General features: G+C 44.7%; 1 protein-coding gene across 2 annotated transcripts in view; it reads right to left on the bottom strand.

The window, feature by feature from the left end:
- PGM5 (phosphoglucomutase 5) overlaps positions 1–24,959 on the bottom strand; it is a 202,063-nt gene that overhangs the window by 139,943 nt on the left and 37,161 nt on the right. Inside the window, exons 1-4 of one of the 2 annotated variants that reach the window (XM_088476608.1) lie at positions 24,826–24,912; positions 20,568–20,730; positions 14,136–14,282; positions 10,946–11,071 (exon numbers count right to left, since the gene is read on the bottom strand). In XM_088476608.1, the coding sequence (XP_088332734.1) occupies positions 10,946–11,071; positions 14,136–14,282; positions 20,568–20,730; positions 24,826–24,843 (454 nt within the window). In that variant the 5' untranslated portion in view covers positions 24,844–24,912. Of the gene's footprint in view, positions 1–10,945; positions 11,072–14,135; positions 14,283–20,567; positions 20,731–24,825; positions 24,913–24,959 lie in introns of those variants that run through there. The other variant, XM_088476607.1, reaches the window with a different exon arrangement.

Genomic DNA, 24,959 nt, shown 5'->3' with positions numbered 1-24,959 from the left:
ACTGTAGGGAAGAAATTAAAAATAGATCGTTGTGATTGAGACATACGATATCAGAAATGTTGTGGAAAAGTGATGGGCGTTCCTGGGAGGTGGCTAGAAATGAATGCAAAAATGGTCCGTTCAGTGGGCGTGTTATGTGGGGGGTGTTATGTGGGCATATTATGTGGACGTGCTATGGGAGTGCCTTCATAGCTGCTATCATAGGACCATGGTCAGACGGAGCAATTGCACCTGCCAAAGAGCTGGTACAAGTTTTGATGCGACCGATGGTAAGACACCAAAAGGTATTACAGCGTACACGATGGCTGATGGTTTGCCATAGATAGCGGAGATCTGATGGTTTTTCACTATCAATGGCTGTTATACAGGGATGCTTTTTTATCTGCACTGGGGGGCTTAGCTCTGCCCACTTCCATGATGAGCCAATCTGCCATTCCCCGCAGCAGGACAGTCAGCGATGGGTTCAAACTGTTGATGGTTCTTTGTCACTTATTTCACAATATCGATGTTAACAATGGAACTATCAAAGTTGACCATGGTAATGCACTGGTGGCCAGCCCTACATCATCCCCCCTCACACTGTTAAGTCACATCCTCTGTTTTCCATCCTCATGTCTTCACAGTTTACCACCCAGACTTATCCCACTCCTATAAACTATAAAGCCGGCTATACATTAGAATGATGTGTAGCTGGCCGATCCGACAAGCCCCTCCATTGGAAAGTGCATACACACTTGCACGATGCAGGGGGAGACGGCGTGATGTAGGGTGCCATGCTGCATTCGGCAGCATGGCATTGTACATGATATCTTCTGATTGGCAGTGCAGCATGGCCAACCAAAAGATATGATATGCAACAGCAGGAGCGCGTACATTGGGCATACACTTAACAATATGCTCAATTTCTTGTTTCGATTTGTCCGTAAACAACAAATCTGGTCGAAATTGTTCTAGTATGTACCCACCTTTACATCGCACAGGCAGGGTCCTCCCCCTCTTGGTTTTCACCCTGCACTATGGTGCCCTCCCACTCACAGTCAGCAGCTCTGATCCTTTATGCTCAGGCACTGGGTCATTGAATGCTGCTGTAAATAATTGTCACTCATTTAGTTGTACCATTAATTTATTGTTTGATTTTTTTGCGTATGTTTTGTCTGTTTGAACCTTTTTTATATTGTATTGCTCTATTTATACCATTACAATTCTCCTGGTACCATGCTATAGACCAGGGCTCGACAAATTTTATTAAAATCTAGGAGCCAGTGTAAATATTTAGGAGCCAGATCATCATCACCAACCAAAATATATGAAAACTTGACCACCACACCTCGCCACATGCCATTAGACCACCACACATGCCTCTTCAATGCCCATCAGACCCAGCCACATGCTAATCTCTGGTGTCCAATGTATAGTATAAAACAAGTACTGCCCCCATTTCACCTCATGCCACACAGCAGGGCCCCCGATTCATCTCATGCCACACAGCAGGGCCCCAGATTCATCTCATGCCACACAGCAGGGCCCCAGATTCATCTCATGCCACACAGCAGGGCCCACGATTCATCTCATGCCACACAGCAGGGCCCCCGATTCATCTCATGCCACACAGCAGGGCCCCCGATTCATCTCATGCCACACAGCAGGGCCCACGATTCATATCATGCCACACAGCAGGGCCCCAGATTCACCTCATGCCACACAGCAAGGTCCCAGATTCATCTCATGCCACACAGCAGGGCCCCCGATTCATCTCATGCCACACAGCAGGGCTCCCAATACATAGTATGCTACACTGCAGGGCTCAGAATCCATAGTATGCATCACAGCAGTAACCCCAAATCATAGCATGCCACACAGTAGGGTCCCCAATTAATAAATAGGATTTTGGTACTTACCGATAAATCCCTTTCTCCGATTCCACAGGGGACACTGGAGCCTCAGTACAATGGGGTATAGGAGTGTGTTAACCGGGAGCTGGCACCTTTAAATAAAAAACTACTGGTAGCTAGCTCCTCCCCCTCTATACCCCCCCCCCCCCCAGGTCAGTCTAAAAACAACTGTGTCCGAGGGGAGCTGGAAAGTAAGGAGAAGGAGACAGAAAAGCTACATTAATCACATATACATAAGAAAACAACATATACATGAAAACAAGAACAGGTCAGTCAGACAACATTAAACGCAAACCAGTCTGAACCTGTAAAACAGTAACAATGCAGGTAGAACAGCGTAGGGAGGGTGTCCAGTGTCCCCTGTGGAATCGGAGAAAGGGATTTATTGGTAAGTACCAAAATCCTATTTTCTCCTTCATCCACCAGGGGACACTGGAGCCTCAGTACAATGGGGATGTCCCAGAGCTTACATCCCGGGTGGGAGAGCGCTGAGAGCCCTGCAACACCGCACGGCCAAACTCCGAAGCGGAGGCCGCAAAAGTATCAAAACGATAGAATCGTAGGAAGGTATGCGTGCCTGACAAAGTGGCTGCTCTACAAAGCTGGTTTAAGGAAACCCCGCGAGCAGCCGCCCATGAAGGACCTACCAAGCACGTAGAATGCGCCGTAATAGGACCCGGTGGTTGTTTGGAGGCCACCACGTATGCTTGCCTAATAGTGAAGCGAATCCATCTAGAAATGGTCTGTTTGGAGGCGGGCCAACCTGGACGGGCCACATCAAACCGAATGAACAAAGCATCTGATTTACGGAGGGAAGCAGTCCTGTCAACGTAAATCCGGAGTGCTCTGACTACATCCAAGGATCTTGAATTGGAAGAGTCATCCTTAAACACCGGAACCACGATAGGCTGGTTTATATGAAAAGCTGTCACCACTTTTGGAAGAAAAGCCCTTTGAGTACGCAGCTCCGCCCTATCTTCATGGAAAATAAGATAAGGAGGGCGGCAGGATAAAGCACTGAGTTCTGACACACGCCCTGCCGAAGCGAGTGCCAAAAGCAGAACCACCTTCCAGGTTAAGTACTTTATCTCCACTCTCTGTAATGGCTCAAAGGTATTAGACTGGAGGAAGGCCAACACCAAATTCAAATCCCATGGTGCCATGGGAGGCACAAAATGAGGTTGAATCCTCACAACTCCTTTGAGAAAAGTCTGTATATCCGGGAGCAAAGCCAATTTTCTCTGAAAGAAAATGGACAACGCAGATACCTGTACCTTTAATGAACCAAGACGAAGGCCTGCTGTGAGACCAGCCTGAAGAAAAAGAAGGAGACGTGATACCTTAAAGACTGACGGAGGAGAATTACGTCTCTCACACCAAGCCACATATGTCTTCCATATGCGGTAGTAATGTTGAGAAGTGAATTCTTTCCTAACCCGAATCATTGTGGGAATCACACTAGACGGAATACCCTTTTTTCTGAGGACGGCCCTTTCAGTAGCCAGGCCGTCAAACAAAGCCGCCTTAAGTCGCGATAAACAAATGGGCCCTGAAGAAGGAGGTCGTCCTGAAGAGGCAGTGGCCACGGCTCGTCTATTAACAGATTCTGTATCTGGGAGTACCACGCTCGTCTGGGCCAATATGGTGCTATCAGAAGCACCTTGATCCCTTCTCGCTTGATTCTTTGAAGCAGACGCAGAATGAGCGGAAACGGAGGGAATAGGTAGACGTAATGAAACTTCCACGGAGCCGTCAGTGCGTCCACTGCAGGTGCTCGTGGGTCCCTTGTTCTGGAGTAGTAAACTGGTAGTTGGTGGTTTAACCTTGACGCCATAAGGTCGGCTTGAGGATAGCCCCACCTCAGAGTTAGTTGCTGGAACACATGAGGATTGAGTGACCATTCCCCTGGATGAACATCCTGCCGACTGAGGTAGTCGGCCTCCCAGTTTTCTACTCCTGGGATGAAGATTGCAGAAATCGATACTGCAAATTCCTCTGCCGAAAGCAGAATCCTTGTTATCTCCCTCATGGCGGCTCTGCTTTTTGTGCCGCCCTGCCTGTTTATATACGCCACTGCAGTGGCGTTGTCCGACTGGACTCTGATTGCCTGCCCCTCCAGCAGCAGATGCGCCAGCTGGAGAGCATAAAATACCGCTCTCAACTCTAGGATATTTATGGGCAATCTGGCTTCCTGCTGCGTCCAGTGCCCCTGAAAATGCTTTCCCAGAGTTACTACTCCCCAGCCCCTAAGGCTTGCGTCCGTGGTGAGGAGGGTCCAATCCCATACCGCAAACCTTTTCCCCGCCAGCAGGTGGGAAAGGTTCAGCCACCAAATGAGAGATGTTCGAGTCTGAGGCGCCAGGAGAACTCTCTGATGGAGAAAGAGGTGGGATCCTGACCCCACCTCTGGGAGAGGAGATCTAGTTGAAAAGGCCGGGATTGATATCTTTCATACTGAATCGCCTTGAAAGCCGCTACCATCTTCCCAAGAAGGCGGATACAGAGATGTACAGACACTCGGATGTTTTAAGACCAGGCGCACCATATGCTGAATGGAGGCAGCCTTGTCTTGAGGCAGGAAAACTCTTTGCTGCACTGTGTCCAGTATCATTCCCAGGAATAGTAAACGCTGTGTAGGGATCAGGGAGGACTTTTTGAAATTTAGTATCCAACCATGTTGCAGGAGGATGCTCTGAGTTAAGCGAATGTCCCTTAACAGCCGAGCTTCCGAAGAGGCCTTTATCAATAGATTGTCTAAGTATGGAACAATGACGACTCCCTGACCATGCAGTAGGGCCATCATTGCCGCCATAACTTTTGTGAATACTCTTGGGGCCGCCGAAAGTCCGAAAGATAGGGCCTGGAATTGAAAATGCGACTCTAGGACCGCAAAACGAAGAAAGGCCTGATCGGGGGGCCAGATTGGAATGTGGAGATAAGCTTCCTTCATGTCTAAGGACACCAGAAACTCGTTCCTGTCGAGACCCGCTATAACGGATTGGAAAGATTCCATCTTGAATTTGAAAACTCGAAGATGAGTGTTTAAATCCTTGAGATTGAGTATGGGTCTCATGGAGCCGTCCGGCTTAGGCACCACAAACCGGCTGGAATAAAATCCTTGACCTCTCTGGTGGGTCGGAAAATTCACTATTACCTGAGACAATAACATTTTTTGTATTGTCTCCTGAAATTCTCGTTTATCTGCAACCAGAGGTAAACCGGTTCTGAAAAAACGCTGAAGTCCAATTTCAGGCCGTGAATAATGATGTCCCTGACCCAGGCATCCTGGCAGGACTGGATCCAAATGTCCTTGAAGCGTAAAAGGCGCGCCCCAATGAGAAGGAAGGGCGTCATGCGGCAGGCTTGGCAGCTGCCTTGTCCTGCTGAGTGTTGGAGGCGGCTGATGCTGAAGCTCTACCTCGGCCTCTGGAACGAAAGGATCGAAAGGAGGGACCTGTCAAAGGTCTCCTAGTAGGAGGAGGAGCTGCAGATGGTAGGTAAGTGGATTTCCCACCTGTAGCTTGTGAGATCCACTTATCTAACTCCGATCCGAAAAGTACCTCCCCAGTAAAGGGAAGGGCCTCTACCGCTCTCTTGGACTCTGCATCTGCTTGCCATTGACGCAGCCACAGAGCCCTTCTAGCAGATATAGCTAATGCTGAAGATCTGGCGGATAGATTACAAATGTCCTTAGACGTTTCCCCAAGGAAAGCAGCCGACTCTGCAATCTGTTCGGCTAACTGAATTAAGTCGTCAGTTTGCATACCTGTCTTAATCCCCTCACCCAGCTGCAGTGCCCAGGCTTCAATGGCCTTATTTACCCAGCAACTAACTAGTGCTGGACGCATCAAAACCCCTGCAACTGTATACAAGTATTTCAATGTGTGTTCCATCTTTCTATCCGAGGTCCGAAACCGCGCCAGCACCGGAAGCACCGTTTTCTTAGAAAGACAGGCTACTGACGGGTCCACTGCTGGAGGAGTTTCACATAATCTCCTACTGTCAGGTGGAAAAGGGTAATAAGACAGATATTTCTTAGAAATTTGAAATTTTTTGTCTGGGTGTTTCCATGCGGAAGAAAGAATCTCATCCAGCTCTTCTGATGCTGGAAAGGTAACAGACTGTTTAAATCTTTTACCGAACATAGATGGTTTTTCAGTAACCTCTAAATCCTCTACATGCAACACCTGGCGTACTGCTGAAATTAAAGCATCCACGCCCTGAGATGCAGGTTCGGGGTCCTCAGGAATGTAAGTTTTCTCTTCCTGAACCTCGCCCTCTTCAGTGTCCTGCAACTCCTCATCTGACTCATCCCAGTGCAAGGGATTATGAATCAATCGCCTACTAAGGACCTGAGCAGGAGAAGAAGAAGCAGGTGGGGCCTGGGACATTGCTTTTGTAAGTCCCTCAACAGATCTGGCCAGAGAGCGAGCCCAATCTGTTTCAGCTGTTGTTTGTCTCAGCCTCTCCCTGTCCTTACGAGCTGCTTCCACCTCTGATGACAGATTTGATATAACTGCAGTCAATTGATCAGACCATATAGGCTGGACTACAAGATCAGTATCTTGAGGTAAAGACACACATTTATCACACAGTAAGGAAGCATTAGCTTGTCCTTGTGTGAATTTTTCACCACAAGTCTTGCATGAAAAAGACTTTTGTGCAGCTTTAGACCCTTGGTAGACATGTCTCTAGTACAGACACCACACCCACACACACAGAGAAAAGGACAGTAATGCAATAACAGATTTTTCAATCACACTACACAGAGGACCTTGGGCCTGATTCAGACCCACTCGCGAGCGGCTGTCCGCTCGCAAGTGGGTCGATGTTATGCACTGAGCATGCGCACGACGGAGGGAGCTCCGTCGTGCGCATGCGCCAGACGCGACGAGCGAAGGAAAGTCCTTCGCTCGTTGTGTCCGATCAAAGGGGGCGTGCTGTCAATGTTGATTGACAGCACGCCCCCTTTGGTGGGCGTGCCGGGGGCGTGCCTCCCTGACGGGGGCGTTCCCACGGGAACGCCTCCCGTCAGAAGCCAGCCCACTGACATCACTAGTGATATCAGTGGGAGTGATTTTGGCTCTGATAGAGCCAAAATCACTCCGGAGCTTGCGGTTGAAAACCTCAACCGCAGGCTCCGGCTCGCAATTTCGATGGTCGCGATGGTCTCGACCATCGCGGCCATCACAAAGCACGCTCGTATAGCCTGTGGGTGGTGACCCACAGCTATACGAGCGTCCAGGAGGACGCTCCATGAAAATGGAGCCCGGCCCTCATTCAGAGCGTGCGCTCTGCTCAGAGCGTACGGCTCTGAATGAGGGCCTTTATTCAGAGGCGGCCGTACGGTCTACGACTGCACGGCCGCCTCGATGTTTTGCCAGTGCGCATGAGGGAGCCGGCTCCCTCGTGCGCATGCGTGAGACCCGCTACGACCGACAGCACCGGTCGTAGCGGGTCTCTTTCCAAAGGGGTGCGAGCTGTTGATGTTGATTGACAGCTCGCCCCGTTTGGAAGGCGGGCCGGGGGGGTGGCAGCCCAAACGGAGGCGTTCCCATGGGAACGCCTGCCGTTTGGGGGAGGCCCCACTGACATCACTAGTGATGTCAGTGGAGAGCTTCCGGCTCTGACAGAGCCAGAAGCTCTCCGGGGCTTACGACAAGTGAGACCCTACCCTAGGCAGGAGCAGAAGGAAAACTTAGGCTCCGCCCCCCCCGCTATGGCGCTCTCAGCGCTAGCGGAGCGCACTGTGAATGCCCGCCTAAATACTTGTCCTGGCTACTCTGCTAACCAGGGAGCCCGAGAACACTAACCTTATCCCTGTCTGTGCTGCTGGCGGCGGGCATATGCTACTGGGTCCCGCGACGTGCACTGCATGCAGCGCGTCTTTGGGTCCCAAGAGACTGAGGTCTCTGTAGCAGGATACCTCAGCGCAAACCGCATGCAGCAGCGGTGAGGATCTCCCCGGCAGCTCCCTCGGCGCAGACAGGCAGGGGCAGTAGGCTGTCTGTCTGTCTTCATGCTGATAGAGATCATATTTTCAGAGCCCTAAGGAGGCTTACGTCCAGCTCCCAGGGCACATTTTTTAGACTGACCTGGGGGGGGTATAGAGGGGGAGGAGCTAGCTACCAGTAGTTTTTTATTTAAAGTTGCCAGCTCCCGGTTAACACACTCCTATACCACATTGTACTGAGGCTCCAGTGTTCCCCTGGTGGATGAAGGAGAAATACTTTTACCAGAGGAACACCTAAAATGAATATGTCTGCAGTGGACAGTTTGACTAAGTAAACACGGTCTGGTGAAAGGTGGGGGGGGGGAGGTAGCTGAATAGTGCACAGACTGGCTTCAGGACTGGCACCAAATGAGGCACAGCAGGAGGCCAAGACATTATGGAGGTGGCACAGTGTTAATGTGCAGCCAGAAACAACATGTCTTACTGTGTTTGATGGCTGCCGCTGCGCTGATTTTTCACTTGGGATGCCTGAGCCTGGGACCACTGGGGTGCCACGTGCCAAAACTGCCAAGACCTCTCTCATGAAGCACAGTAGTCAGTGCTCCCTTCTCTGCCGAATCTAACGGCCAGGTGCTGGTTACAGAGCAGCACTGAGGTGACAACTATGTAAATGGCGATGCAGCCAGTAGCTCGCTCCACAAAGGTCGCAAGGGTGACTGAAGGCACAGCTTCGTATGTACGGCAGGCACAGTGCAGTCACCTAAGGGGCCCAGCATTAAACTGCATCCTCCCCGGCTCAGCCCTGTCTCTGTGATCCGCGTCCTCCCCTGCTGAGCTCTGATCTCTGGGGCTACAGAGACCGCGCCCGCAGTACAGTGCATCCAAACTCGGGCACAGCCACTGTTCCGACTTGCTGGCCACCCACCTCTACACGTCACACTATCAGTCCTGTTGACGGTAATACAAAATCCAGTGACCAGGTCACAATACTTGGTCACCATGGCGGCCTGGCGCCCGGGATTTGTCGAGCACTGCTATAGACACTTGGTGACGCCATATAAATAAAATAATAATGGACCTGTATACCTGCACCTGGGGTGAAGTGCATGTACGTTCTGAAGGCAGGCCAAGTACAGGAAAGGCATGTTTACACAATTGTGAACAGAGGCAGACCAGCACTCAGAAACATATAATCCTGAGAAAGCCGTATTATTATTTGTCAGGTGTAAATACCATATGATGATGATGGTGAATATCTTTTGATTGGCTGTTTGTGAATGTTCCACTGGCGCTGATAGATGCTTTCTTCTTTACTCAGGCATAAATTATGCTTTTTCATACACAGAGTGTCCTTTCTGCTGTATTAGAGACATTTTTCATGTTTTACTAATACCAGATATGTCAGGGCCATTTTATCTCAATTGCTATTAAAACTTATTCAGTTATTTCATTATTTAATGACTGCTCTATTTTGGGTTTTCAGTAGAGGGATATTTACTAATTGACTACACTAACCACGAACATACAAAAGTGTGTCCTCATACACTGAGGATTCAATCACACCCTCTGTGCGTGCCAGATACTGGGAGACTAGGCATCAAGCATTTTTTTCGCTCAAAATGTGTCTTATTCACATAAGTAAAACAACTGCAAGTGCCAAAACTACTTAATGTGGAACATTTGTACATCTGTGTACAAAGTACTACGATACAGCGGCCATGGCTTTTTCTCATGCCAAGTTCCGTTGTGATTCACCTGCAACTTGGTACGTGTTTAAAACGAATTCAGCGTCTCTGGTATACTGTGAGTGGTGCTTAGCTGTGTCTACTCCTCTCGGAACGGTTCATTCTCACCGGGCACCTTGCGCTAAATGGTGTATTGACGGAATCGGTATGATTTACCACCGGACCCATGCCCGGCGGTTCGAATCTCGACAGCGGCATCCCAGCAGAGGAGGAAATCCCGATCATCCAAGGTAAGTATTGTCTAAGTGCCTAAACCTAACCCCCACTTCCCCGCCACCTAACCCTAACCTCCCCCCCGGGGGGTGCCTAACCCTAAGCCCCCCCCCCATCCACTAGCCTAAACCTAACCTCCCGAGGGGGTGACTAACCCTAAGTCCCCCCCGGGAACCCTAAACCTAACCCTCCCCCCCCGCGGCTATCCGCCCCTTCGATCGGGATGCCGGGCGCCGGTCTCCCGGCGTCTATAAAATGACGCCTGTCATTTGACCCTCGCCGGGATTATGCAGTTGGGAAGCCAGCTGTCGGGATTAGGTCCGTCGGCTTCCCAACTGCATACCGTATTGACGCTAGGTGTATGAGGACACATCTGTACTTAAATTGAAAACAACCCACCTGGAACACCCTTTATTATTATATCTTGAACCTATTCCATTCCTCCAAGTGGAAATTTACAGTTGGATATTTTCAACCTCCCTAGCTGCTGTTTTTATTTTAGTATTGTTATTTTTATAAGTGTAGATCATTCATTTCAATTCTAGAGACCATGGCTGGAATAAATGTAATAGCTTGCAAAATGCAGGCATCGACGACTTTGTAGAGAGTCTAGATGATATTTTAAGGTAGCACTCATTTAAAAGGCAAAACTAGGTTGATTTTGCCTTTCAAATGATTGCCCCTTTAAAACATCGTCCAGACTCACAGGAAAGTCACTGATATCTGCAATTTGCAGGCTATTACATTTACCCCAATAATTGTCCTCAAGTTACACAGTGTCAATCTTTGCTATTACCTAAATATACAAAATTATGTTGTTGGGATCTCTTTCCCCGCTCTTTGAGAGCCTGGATGGGGCACCTTGGGTATTTCATATGGCTTTACTAGCATTATTTTTAGCATATGCAAGACACCATTTGTTTTATCCCATCTCTTTACATTTGAGACTTTACTTTAAAATTAGAACTTACTAGATGTAATAGTTTACTTTTAACACTAAGTTACTGCGGGGTATATTTTTCCATCCATTTATTTTGTGTTACATGATACTTCACTTTGTTTTAAACTTTTATTCTCATGTCATCAGTCATGGTCTAAATGCTTTCAGTATTTCCAAGAACTAAAAAACTGTTTATCCGTACCTCCATTCATGGCGTCAATCCTTATTTTCAGTTGGTTGGGTCCAGTAAGTAAGCATTTTATAGCATTAAAGTCAAAAATCGTTCTGAGCAAATTGAGGTAAACATCCACTGAGTCCACTACTTCAACTACAAAACAATGTAAGATAGCAACAGAAAAAAATATTAATTTTCACTTGTAAATACAAGGGTATATTGCTTAGTACTCATTAGGCACTCATTAGGTATACATAGTGCTATTTTCTAAGAAAAAAGGTGCTGGTATTCACCTAGAGTTATAAGTTGATGCAAAATTACACTCTGGATAAAGGTGGCCATAAACTGTGCAATTATTGGCCCGATGAGCCAGTTATCAGCTGATCGGGTCGATAATTGCACAAAGTATGGCCACGACCGAGAATTATCACTCTGACGGGCATGAGAAATCTTCCAGCATGCCTCACAGATGCAATAATTTGTGCTTGGATCTGACAGTGGATATACTCACCATCAGATAGAGATGCCAATTATCTGACACTGTATGTCATATGTCAGATAATTTGGTCTGTCTGTCTGATGGTGACTTTTATTTCACAGTGTATGACTAGCCTAAATGTGCAGATATTTATTTTGTTCATTTCTGAATTTATTTCACTCATTTCTTCCTGTTTCAGGAACTAATTATATAAATTACAAATGAAACAAAAAAAAAACTGCTGGTACTATGTAACCCAGAATGCCTCCACAAGAAAAACAATTAGAATATGTATTCTTCCCTGGAGCCTCCTGTTTATACATAAGGATAATGGCCCTGATTCAGTGCCGGACGCTCTGACCAGAGCGCTCGCTCTGAATCAGGGCCCTCCTCCATTAAAATGGAGCGTCCTCCTGGACGCTCGTATAGCTGTGGGTCACCACCCACAGCATATACGAGCGTGCAAAAAGATGGTCGCGATTCTTGACCATCGCGACAATCGGACTTGCGAGGGAAACCCTACGTTCGGGTTTCCCAGCCGCAAGGCCAGGAGTGATTTTGGCTCTATCACTAGTGATGTCAGTGGGGCCGGCTTCCGACGGTAGGCGTTCCCATGGGAATGCCTCCGTCTGGCAGGCACACCCCCGGCACGCCCACCAAAGGGGGCGTGCTGTCAATCAACATCGACAGCACGTCCCCTTTGGTGCGAGACCCCGAGCGATGGAAAGCCCGTCGCTCGCCGGGTCTCGCGCATGCGCACGACGGAGCTCCCTCCATCGTGCGCATGCGCAGTGGGGAACATCGACCCACTTGCGAGCGTACTGCCGCTCGCGAGTGGGTCTGAATGACCCCCAATGTGCCTATCATGCCGCCACTTTCCATTACTGTACACATGAATTTGCAATTACGAAAAGTCCCCAATTAAATAGTGAGTAATTAATACACTCATAAATGATATCAGGTTTTATTTGTTTTGTTTTTTTCATTGTATTTTTTATTGTACATTTTAAATTAAATCATTAAACTATTCATTAATATAATTTTGGTAAAACTTTTAAAAAAATGTTTCCAGAAATGTTGTAATGACACATTATCTATTACACCAAATACAAATGTGTTTAATTTTTATATAGAAATAGCTTTCTCTGACAAACAGGAGACAATTTAATCAGCTGCAAGTCCCCATGTGGTGCATGTAAGTGCGGCTATTTTCCATACTTACGGTACCTCTGGACCCGCAGATTTTTGTGTTGGCAGTGTTTATGCAGATTCCATGCGGTCTAGCAGTCCGCATTGAATCTGATGAAAATGGCCCTCCAAAAATGGACGTTGCCTAGGAAGAGACAGACGCTAGAGGTCCTACTTGACCTCTAGCATCTGTAAGGGAAGTACAGAGCGCTGGCGCCGCCTGCAGAAGATGCAGAAAGCTGCATCTTCTGCCGTGAAACCCCTGACAACAAGCATGAGACCCCTGACAACGAGCATGGAACTCCTGACAACGAGCATGGAACCCCTGGCGACGAGCATGGAACCCATGACGACGAGCATGGAACTCCTGGCAACGAGCAAGAGACCCCTGACAATGAGCATGAAATCCCTGACAACGAGCATGGAACCCCTGACAATGAGCATGGAACCACAACGAGCATGAAATTCCTAACAGCGAGCATAGAAAGCATGGAACCCCTGACAACAAGCATGGAACCCCTGGCAGCGAGCATGGAACCCCTGACAACGAGCATGAAACTCCTGACAATGAGCATGATACCCCTGACAACAAGCAGGTAATTTAAAAGTAATTAGAAGCCTTACTTTGGGGCATAAAATGGTGTCAGGGGTATAACTGTATGTGGCACTACAGTGTGTGGCATATTGTGTAATGGGCATTATGGTGTGTGACATATTGTGTAATGGGCATTCCTTTGTGTGGCATAATGTGTAATGGGCATTACGATGTGTGGCAAAATGTGTAATGGACATTACGGTGTGTGGAATAATGTGTAATAGGCATTATGGTGTGTGGCATAATGTGTAATGGGCATTAAAAATGTATAGTTACGCCACTGGGCCCAGTTTTCAAACAATCAAAGCTACAATGTGAACTGACTGAGTGGTTGAGTACTTTTTGCTTAAACAAACTGTACAGGTCCACTTGTTCAGAGGTTTAGGCCATGTAATGTACATATGACATCTATATACTCCCCTCCTCTCAGTTAACCATTGGTTTTACATATTTACCAATAGAAATGCCATCATGAATCCACACTGCCTGTTTGTCGCTAACTTTACTGGAAACCAAAGTCTGAAGCTTAACAGAGGTAGCTTTATTGCCGTTAGGTTGACAACAAGGGGTATATTTACTAAAGTGCGGGTCTATAAAAGTGGAGGTGTTGCCCATAGCAACCAATCAGATTCTTGATATTATTTCTAGACTGTGCTGATTCGTTGCTATGGGTAACAACTACACTTCTAAAAACCCACACTTTAGTAAATATATCTCCAAAACTTAAATTACATACAAAGGAATAAACATTGTATTGTCAAAATGTATATAAAACTGTCAGCATTATGTCATGCTACACCTAGAGAGAAAGTGTGCAAGTTTAAGTGTGTCATGTGGAACCAGGATGGTTTTTGGGATGCACATAACTGCAATATACAGTTACTAAAATGTTTCCTGTTCTGACAATTGTACAGTCAATGGCTAGAAATGTGCATAAGCATCAAACTCATCAGTACCTCTAAATGGCTTGAATTTATTCTCCAAGTCAAACTCTTGCCTTCCAACTCTTGAGAGGTCAATACGCAGGTCTGGGCAAATGGCATATTCCTCAATAGTTTTACTGATCTGAAAAATTTTATCTGTCACAGCATCTGGAGCCGGACCTGAATAATAAAATGTAAAAAAAAGCAGTGAAAGATATATATCTCTTCAGTGTAGGTTATTATCCCCAAAAGCAAGACGGAGCAAAGCGCAGATGTACCTTATAATCCAACAACTACTGTATTGTCAAGATTGTATGGCAGATAGTAATAGAAAGTGCGGAATTAAATATACAACATCTGTATCCAGTCTTACAATGTAACATCTGTTTGGAACAATATTCTGATGATTTAACGGACTGAAGATATATGATGTCAGCCTCTATAGCTGAGTGAACATTGGATATCTAAAGTGCAGCAGATTCAAAATAATATATCAACATGATTTCAATGTTTCCAGGGAAATAATAGCATGTGTATGTGTAACATGAATCCTGCCGTAAAAGCCAGGATTCTAATCAACCTCACTGCTAAAAGTGACATTTATAGATGTACTCTTCTAGTAAATGTATAGTGTTCCTTGAATAGGGGGAAACCCACATAGAGGCTGCACAAAAGCCATGTCTTACTCTTTTATGATGCCACATGGTTTAAGTTCCACCTAGAGAAATGTACATGGGTTAACCTGGCAGAATGGTGTTTATTACAAGTCAATTTAGGATGTTCCATGCACAATAAACTCAGCTGTAATAATACAAACGATATATTGTGGAATGAGATATTTAACTGAAGCTTTCAACTTTATATTTTTTCCAAAGATCCCCCTTCCCTATAACAATATATGGATGGAGTCTCCTTTTCATATACAGTATTTGTACATATTTAATAGGTAATAGATGCAAAAAGCAGCAGATTCCAAATCATATATATATATATATATATATTAATTTTACTTGGTAAAATAATGACACTCACATATAGCTGCTCTACTTCAGTGCTGCTCATGTCTCTCTGAAGCAGGAGAGTATAAATAGATGTTGATGGTCCTAGAGAATGTTTCAACCAATAAATGGAATGAAGGAGATTTGGTAAAAAAAATATCAAATGTTAAATGGGAAACCAGTTAAAGATCTTCATTCCTGGCTTATTGGCTATATGAACAGTCATTTTAGTCATACAAACTGTCTACCCCGATTCCCTTGCAGACAGCATTAATAGGGCATTGACCATTACTTTCAATAGAACACCTTTTATACCATATATGCACTTTTAACAGTGGAAACACACCACTAAGCCAACATAAACCACTGTAAATAAATGATCGTAATGTAAAGTTGCCTTATTATATTATAACCACGTCATACTATATGCAATTATACTGCTTCCCTATAAAGCACTAAATACAAAAAAATATGTGGCACCCAAAAAAAACACACACTCCATTGCATCAAACCATAAGACATGATAGCAACACCTGAAAGGCATGTACAATGCATCGATTACAATCGAATGGTCGATCATGGGACACTTGCCTGTAGATCACCACCATCTGATATTCCTAATACTGCCTAATACTGGACGAATGGTGTGTGACCAAGAATAACACAGATTACACAGCATAGATAGACACACTGACAGTGCCATCACTGGGGCTGCCCTCTCTCCGGCTCCAGCCTACCTGCAGCAGGTTCCTTCAGGCCAAGTGTGTACAATTACATTATCCCGATGTAAAGCAGGAATATAACTGTCTCACTGATATTTAATACCCAAAACAAAAATTATGATTCGGCAAGATAAATTCGGAGATAAAGTAATATTCACAGGTGGTGCTCCCCTAGAGTCATTAAAATTAAAGTATAAAGAAAAGTAGACTCTTTTTGTGGGGGGGTACACTTATTCTACAATAAATCTTATTATTTAATACATAATCTAAAACTACACACATACAAATGCAAAAAACAAAATGTATAGGATGTATAATAACCATTAAGGTGGAATCACCAAATGCAAATTGCAATATATGTAGTGGGGTTTTGCTGTTAACCATGTACCAGTGGTAGTGAATGGTTAATGAGAGAACTTCAATCACATAAACATGTGTAAAAGAATAATCCCTCATTTACTCTTGGCCGTAGTGAAGACAAGATTCACAATTTAGCTGATGAAAGTACAGATAGAAAGTACACAGATGGTATTATCAAAAATTATAATATTGTGTTACGTTCCTCAGAGGTAAGTATATTACCCGTGTCCTCTATCGCTGAGGAATCTATAAATCAAATCAATTATCTCACATGTGATAAAATAAACAGGGCTCAGTTTAGTCCAAGGGCCTCTAACAATACAAATTAATTATGCGAATGAGAAGCGGAAAATGCATTTAATATCTAAAAACAAATGAATACATAAAAAGTAACAAAGGACTTAAAAGGTAAGTATACATTGGCACACATTTGAACTTTTGAAGATAATAGCAGAACAGCAACTAGAAATTGAAACCATGGAATTCCTATGTCCCCCAATTAGCCTTTTATAATAATACAATGTAGGTTTCACGTGGAATATGTGTCAAATTGCAGTGAACATTCAATGAAGGCTCTCAAGTGTAAGTCACCAGTGCTACAGCTGTATCTGGTTTCAGCTATGGGAGAATGACGCCCTTTGTGAGGATTCACCTCATGCTGCTACATGTCCGAGGACCCCGTTGTGCGCACTGCAGGTGGTCCCTGATGACCAAAGCGCATTTCACTGGCTGGCTTATTCACAGACAGTGACTGTCAACAGCCAGCTGACGAAACACATCTTGGTCATTTTCTTTACTGCATTCCTTATTGCATACTATTGTTTGATATATCCTGTGACATGTATGATAGGTGATATAGACACTGCTAATTTTTTCCCCCATCAATATGCCCCCACATGATGTCCAAGCCCTCTCCCTGGACACACTACAGGGGTGGGGGCGCACTGTAGCATGGTCAATCACTGGGCGTCATAGCTCCACGCTACACCTCTGGTGGGAGGGGGCAATGAGAGAGATATAGGACGGGATGGGCAATGAGGGAGATATAGGATGGGATGCATGACGCATTGCATTTGAGATGCGGTGCATCCTGCCACTCTTTGCTTGCATGCCGGCATTGGCTACGCCGGTATGCATGACGAACACCGCAAAGGACAGCTCTCTCAGTAAGAGCGGCCCTTTGCGATGGAGAAACTTCGGGTTTATGACCCAGAAGCCCCTCTGGCACCGCAGGGGGTGCTGGGAGGGATCCGATTTAATCCATCTCACAGCACTCTCCCGATAGAGTCCCATAGGTTTCTATACTGTAACGCCATCAGGAAGATGGAATTACCCACCGCAACCAAGCTAGGTGCATATGAGAAATGCGGTCGAACCCGCATTTTCGGTGTTTCACCGAATTTCTCCCTTAGATGCATCTCACCAATAGTATGTTGTAAGGAAGTTACAATGAGAGAGATAAGTAGAGAAAGGGCAATGAGAGAGATGCGTAGGGAAGGGAAAATGATAAAGATATGTAGGGAAGGGAAAATGAGAGAGATGTGTAGAGAAGGGACAATGATAAAGATATGTAGGGAAGGGACAATGAGAGAGATATATAGGGAAGGGGCAGTGAAAGAGATTTGTAGGAGAGGGACAATGAGAGAGATATAGCATGTAGGGAAGGGGCAATGAGAGAGATATGTAGGGAAGGGGCAATAAGAGAGATATGTAGGGAAGGTACAATGAGATAGATATGTAGGGAAGGGGAAATGAGAGAGATATGTAGGGAAGGTGCAATGAGAGAAATATGTAGGGAAGTTGCAATGAGAAAGATATGTACGGAAGGGGCAATGAGAGATATACAGTAGCATGTAGGGAAGGGACAATGAGAGAGATATGTATGGAAGGGGCAATAAGAGAGATATGTAGGGAATGTACAATGAGAAAGATATGTACGGAAGGGGCAATGAGAGATATACAGTAGCATGTAGGGAAGGGACAATGAGAGAGATATGTATGGAAGGGGCAATAAGAGAGATATGTAGGGAAGGTACAATGAGATAGATATGTAGGGAGGGGCAATGAGAGAGATATGTAGGGAAGGGGCAATGAGAGACATATGTAGGGAAGGTGCAATGAGAAAGATATGTATGGGCAGGGGCAGTGAGACAGCTGTGTAGGGGGGGATGAGAGAGATATGTAGGGAAGGGGCAATGAGAAAGATATGTAGGGAAGGAGCAATGAGAGATACATAGCATGTAGGGAAGGGACAATGAGAGAGATATGTAGGGAAGGGGCAATAAGAAAGATATTTAGTAAAGGGTCAGTGAGAGAGCTGTGCAGGGGGGGAAAGAGAGCAGTATATAAGGAAGGGGCAATGAGAGTGATATGTAGGGAAGTGACAATGAGAGATATATGTAAAGAAGGAGCAATGAGAGATAGAGCATGTAGGGAAGGGACAATGAGAGATATGTAGGGAAGGGGCAATGAGAGAAATATGTAGGGAAGGGGCAATGAGAGCAATATGTAGGGAAGGGGCAATGAGAGCGATATGTAGGGAAGGGGCAATGAGAAAGATATGTATGGAAGGGACAATGAGAGCGATATATAGGGAAGGGACAATGAGAGAGATATGTAGGGAAGGGACAATAAGAGCGATATGTAGGGAAGGTGCAATGAGAGAAATATGTAGGGACGGGGCAGTGAGAGAGCTGTGTAGGGGGGGAAGGAGAAACATATGTAGGGAAGGGGCAATGAGAGTGATATGTGGGGGGGAATGAGAGAGATATGTAAGAAGGGACAATGAGAGGGATATGTAGGCAAGGAGCAATGAGAGATATACAGTAGCATGTAGGGAAGGGACAATGAGAGAGATATGTAGGGAAGTTGCAATGAGAAATATATGTAGGGAAGGGGCAATGAGACAGATATGTAGGGAAGGGGCAATGAGAGTGATATGTAGGGAAGGAACAATGAGAGATATGTAAGAAGGGACAATGAGAGGGAAATGTAGGGAAGGGACAATGAGAGAGACATGTAAGAAGGGACAATGAGAGGGCAATGTAGGGAAGGAATAATGAGAGAGATATGTAAGAAGGGACAATGAGAGCGATATGTAGGGAAGGGACAATGAGAGATATGTAAGAAGGGACAATGAGAGGGAAATGTAGGGAAGGGACAATGAGAGAGACATGTAAGAAGGGACAATGAGAGGGAAATGTAGGGAAGGAACAATGAGAGAGATATGTAAGAAGGGACAATGAGAGCGATATGTAGGGAAGGGACAATGAGAGATATGTAAGAAGGGACAATGAGAGGGAAATGTAGGGAAGGAACAATGAGAGAGATATGTAAGAAGGGACAATGAGAGCGATATGTAGGGAAGGGACAATGAGAGTGATATGTAGGGAAGGGACAATGAGAGATATGTAAGAAGGGACAATGAGAGGGAAATGTAGGGAAGGGACATGAGAGAGACATGTAAGAAGGGACAATGAGAGGGAAATGTAGGGAAGGGACAATGAGAGAGATATGTAAGAAGGGACAATGAAAGGGAAATGTAGGGAAGGAATAATGAGAGAGATATGTAAGAAGGGACAATGAGAGCGATATGTAGGGAAGGGACAATGAGAGATATGTAAGAAGGGACAATGAGAGGGAAATGTAGGGAAGGGACAATGAGAGAGACATGTAAGAAGGGACAATGAGAGGGAAATGTAGGGAAGGAACAATGAGAGAGATATGTAAGAAGGGACAATGAGAGCGATATGTAGGGAAGGGACAATGAGAGATATGTAAGAAGGGACAATGAGAGGGAAATGTAGGGAAGGAACAATGAGAGAGATATGTAAGAAGGGACAATGAGAGCGATATGTAGGGAAGGGACAATGAGAGTGATATGTAGGGAAGGGACAATGAGAGATATGTAAGAAGGGACAATGAGAGGGAAATGTAGGGAAGGGACAATGAGAGAGACATGTAAGAAGGGACAATGAGAGGAAAATGTAGGGAAGGGACAATGAGAGAGACATGTAAGAAGGGACAATGAGAGGGAAATGTAGGGAAGGTGCAATGAGAGAGATATGTAAGAAGGGACAATGAAAGGGAAATGTAGGGAAGGGACAATGAGAGATATGTAAGGGACAATAAGAGGGAAATGTGGGGAAGGGACAATGAGAGAGATATGTAAGAAGGAACAATGAGAAAGATATGTAGGGAAGGAGCAATGAGAGATATACAGGAGCATGTAGGGAAGGGACAATGAGAGAAATATGTAGGGAAGTTGCAATCAGAAAGATACGTAGGGAAGGGGCTATGCGCGGGATGTACTAAAGGTGAAAATGCCGTAAAACTCCCGTAAATGCAGACTTTCATTTTCAATGCAATTAAAATAAGAATTTTACCTCCATTGGCAACATTGAATTTTACACCAAAATCCCCACCAGGTCCTCCAGGATTGTGGCTAGCTGTTAGCACAATTCCTCCGATTGCTTTGATCTTTCTAATGATGCATGAAACAGCAGGAGTGGACAGCAATCCGTTCTGACCAACAACCAATCGCCCAATCTGCATGTAACAAGAAAACAAAGTAACAATAATACATTTTCATTGTGTCGCACTGCATCGCTACCACAACAACTTTAGGAAAGCAATTGCTAGAACCTGTAGAACATGTAGTTACTAATCTGTAAACTAGAAATTTGGCATGTTCATGCATTTGCTTTATAATAACAAAACTTTCCAACATACGTAATGTCTATTGACCACAGTGGTAATAATTTTTAATAGATTTGTATCATTTTTTGTTTTAAAAATGGTTCAACAATATGGTGGCATTTATAGGATTAAGTAGTGTGTCACTTTAAACCTTAAATCCATATAATACCACAATACACACACAAGTACATTAGTTAAAAAAACTTGCATTCCGTCTTGTTTAACAACTCCAAAGTTTCAGTCACATAATAAACTTAGTTCAGAGATAAACAAAACCATATAAGGATGCAACATGCCTACAGTCACAAATTCAAACACACTCGAAGTTGCTGTGTCCACCTTAGGCTCAGTTTGTTAATGTATACAGAGCTGCTGTGCTTCAGTTTAGAGAAAAGCAGGACCATATGTAACATACAATGCGGTTCAGTCTGAAATGGAGAGAGCTAACATCCGCCAACTCATAGGTGACAAATACATTTGCTGCATTAAGGTGGGAAGACAGCAGAGCAACATGCTGCATAGCAATGCCTATACACTTTTCTCCTCCAGGCAAACCTTTGGGGTAGGGCTACACAATGCGATGGAGGAAAGAGAAGAGATTCGCCTATTTCCTCCATATTTGCCTGTGTACATAGGACCTAATTCAGACCCACTCGCTAGGATGTGTTCACTCGTAGCCAGTCGATTTTCGCATTCTGTGCATGCAAACGCATCGCAGTGCGCGAACCAGTGCTAGAGATTGGGAAGTGTTCGCTCGATGCGCATAGACAGCCCAACAGAGTGAGTGACAGGGGAAGCCGTTTAAGGGTGGTGACATGGGCTGGCCATTAAAAACAGGGGAGTGGATGTGCGAATGCAGGCGAGCCTGAGCGTCTCAACGCCGTTTCAGAGGCGTGCATAATGAAGAGGCAGCATCATAGTAGACGTCACCTGGCTGGTTTTTACACTGAAGTGCTCGCAGTGCTTGCGGCAGAGTATGGTCAACCACAAGCACTGCGATCGCATCCGATGGTACCCAATGTACCGATGGTTGCATACACTTCCTGGAGATGACGTGCGCAAGTGGGCGTCTTAAGACTGGCTGGTGGGCGTCTGCATACAGAAAGCGATTGCACGCCAAGACATAGTGGGAGTGCTAATGCCTTGCCGTGCAATCGCCTGCCTTCTGATATTTGCATACGCATCGAGCAAGCGAACGCATCTAGTTAATTCCTTGATTTCTTATAAAAACATATTTATGTCTGTTTCTATTTACGCAAATACATGTATAACAGAGTTCATAAATCAAGCTAAGACCTTAAAAATCAACCTAACATCCCTATACAGTGACAGTAAAACCATATAACTATATCTAGTTTACCTATATAATTTACCTAAGTTTCTCCACTGTCTACTGTTCCCTTAATGCCGCTTAATCCATCTTGTACATTTTTAAAAACTGACCCTGGGCCCTAATAACACTATTCATTTTCATTTTGAGATATACTTTTTATTATTACTATTGCAACAGTAAGTGCAGAATTCCCATGAGAACTATTCCAAGCTACCTGTTAAATGAGAACTGCCACAAATTTTAATTTGTATATATTATAAAACAATATGTGGATACGGCGCCAAAGTACACAATGATTGATCTATTGTATCAAAGTAAATCAATCCTCTAAAGTAACGGTGAGCAACCCTTGCCCAAAGTGTAGTGGGCGTCAGCCTTAAGTCAATAAACGTGAGTAAAAGTGTTTGATTACCATAAAATTGAAAGAATAAAGTGATTGACAGATAAGCGACCAGTTAGCTATAAAGTGGTAGTGCATTCAATATGTATATAATGGTTTCCAAATGTGTGTGTGTATATATATATATATATATATATATATATATATAAAGCGCAACAGTAGTAATAAATAAATATATTTATTCTAGACCAATAAAAAACATGGAAAAAAAAAAGGTACAAGATAAAAATAGTACAATGCTAAATGTATGTAAAGACAATTGATGAATAAAGGAGGATATCAGCTTATCCGAATAAAAGGAGTCAAAGTTCAAGGGCTCAGAGGCTGCTACTCCCAACGACTTTCGTCCCCTTGAAGTCTCTGGACGAAACGCGTTGAGGGTAGCAGCCTCTGAGCCCTTGAACTTTGACTAATTTTATTCAGAAAAGCTGGTATCCTCCTTTATCCATCAATTGTCTTTACATACATTTTTTATCAATTTTTTATACCAATTTATTTATTTCCTCAAACCTCCATTTTTTATAGCATTGTACTATTTTTATCTTGTACATTTTTGTTCCATGTTTTTTATTGTTATAGAATAAATACATTTATTTATTACTACTGTTGCACTTTATATATATATATATATATATATATATACATTTGGAAACCATTATATACTCATATTGTATGCACTAGTACTTTATAGCAAACTGGTCGCCTATCTGTCAATCACTATATTCTTTGTATATATTATAGTACATAAATATCACTCATTAAAAAGATTGAGCCTAATAAACGTATTGAAAAGATATATGAAACATATACTTGATTTCTATGACCCTTTTAAATTAAAGAGGAAAGTACACAATCTAATAAATGAGCGCTGACACAACTATTTTGCTGTAAATAGCCATATGACCACAGGAAACAAAGACCTTTTGTGAAATGTGTTGTGTGTGTCATGCACTCACATAGAATTATAAAACAGTTAAATATTCAAACTTATTTATGCACCCAACATCACCCTTTGGTGTCATCATTTTCAGTCATCTTGAACAGTTACTATTTGTTATAAGGTATATTTCTCTAAAGCTGTAGACTGATACAAATCCGAACCTACAAGGGATATTTTAGGAAATATATTGATAGGCTCCCACTTCTTTTATACTTGATTCTGCTTTATTTTCCCTTGTACTGATTTAGTATTTTCTTCATGCAAAGTCAGTTTTTGCATTTAATATGAATTATCTATAAAATATATTAACCATTATTGATGTTACTAAATGAAATTATATACTACCAATGTATTCACTTATTGCTTTAAAATATATTAAACGGGATGTAGTCAGGAAGCCGGCGGTCGGCGTTTCAACAGTGAAAGCCCAGCATGGGACTAAAGATAGGTGTCAACATACTGACGCTTATCATTAGCAGGGATCGGTATGAAATCCCGACGCTGGAAGACCGGCAGTGAAAATCCCGACAGGTAAGTATTTTAACTATTTACTAACCTCCCCCCCAAGTGCCTAACCCTAATCCCCCCTGTAAGTGCCTAAACTTAACCCCCCCTTCCCCGCAGCCTAAACCTAAGTCTCCCGGGGGGGTGCCTAACCCTAACCTCCCCCTGGGGGTGCCTAGCCCTAACCCACCCTTCCCCTAGCCTAACCATCCGGGAGCCCCTAACCTAATCCACCCCCTCCCGTAGCTGTCCGGGCCCGGCGCACCTTCAATCGGTATGCCGGGCATCGGGTTCCCGACGTAGGTAAAATGACAGGCGTCGGGCTCTCGACGCCTGTCATTAGACCCCTGCCGGGATTAGACAGTCGGGAAGCCGGCGGTCGACATTTAGACTGTCGGCTTCCTGACTGCATCCCCAATAGCCCCATGCCAAATTCCCGACGCCCAGCATACCGAACGTAGGTAAGCCGGGCGTCGTGAGCTCTTAGCCGCTTGGGGGGGAGGGTTAGGTTTAGGGACTCCCGGGGGTACTTAGGGGTAGGCAACCCCCCTGGGAGGGTTAGGCTAGGGGAAGGGGGGGTTAGGGTTAGGCACCACCAGGGGGAGGTTAGGGTTAGACACCCACCCGGGACGGTTAGGTTCAGGGTGTGGGAGGGGGTTTAGGTTTAGGCATCCCTGGGGAGAGGTTAGGGTTAGGCACTAGAGGGGAGCTTAGGGTTAGGCACCACTAAGGGAGGGTTAGGGGGTGAGGGGGGGTTAGGGTACTTACCCTAGTCGGGATCTTCATCTGCCAGCCTTCAAAGTCAGGATTTCATCCGCCGGGCTCAGATCCGGCGGTGTTACATACCGATTCCCATAGTAATGATTATTGTTGTTAAAGAAAATAATAATACGCAAGTGATG

Source organism: Taudactylus pleione, unplaced genomic scaffold (assembly GCF_031769625.1).
Source record: "Taudactylus pleione unplaced genomic scaffold, aTauple2 ptg000190l, whole genome shotgun sequence".
Taxonomy (NCBI): Eukaryota; Metazoa; Chordata; class Amphibia; order Anura; family Myobatrachidae; genus Taudactylus; species Taudactylus pleione.
This window is presented reverse-complemented; position numbering and strand designations above follow the sequence as displayed.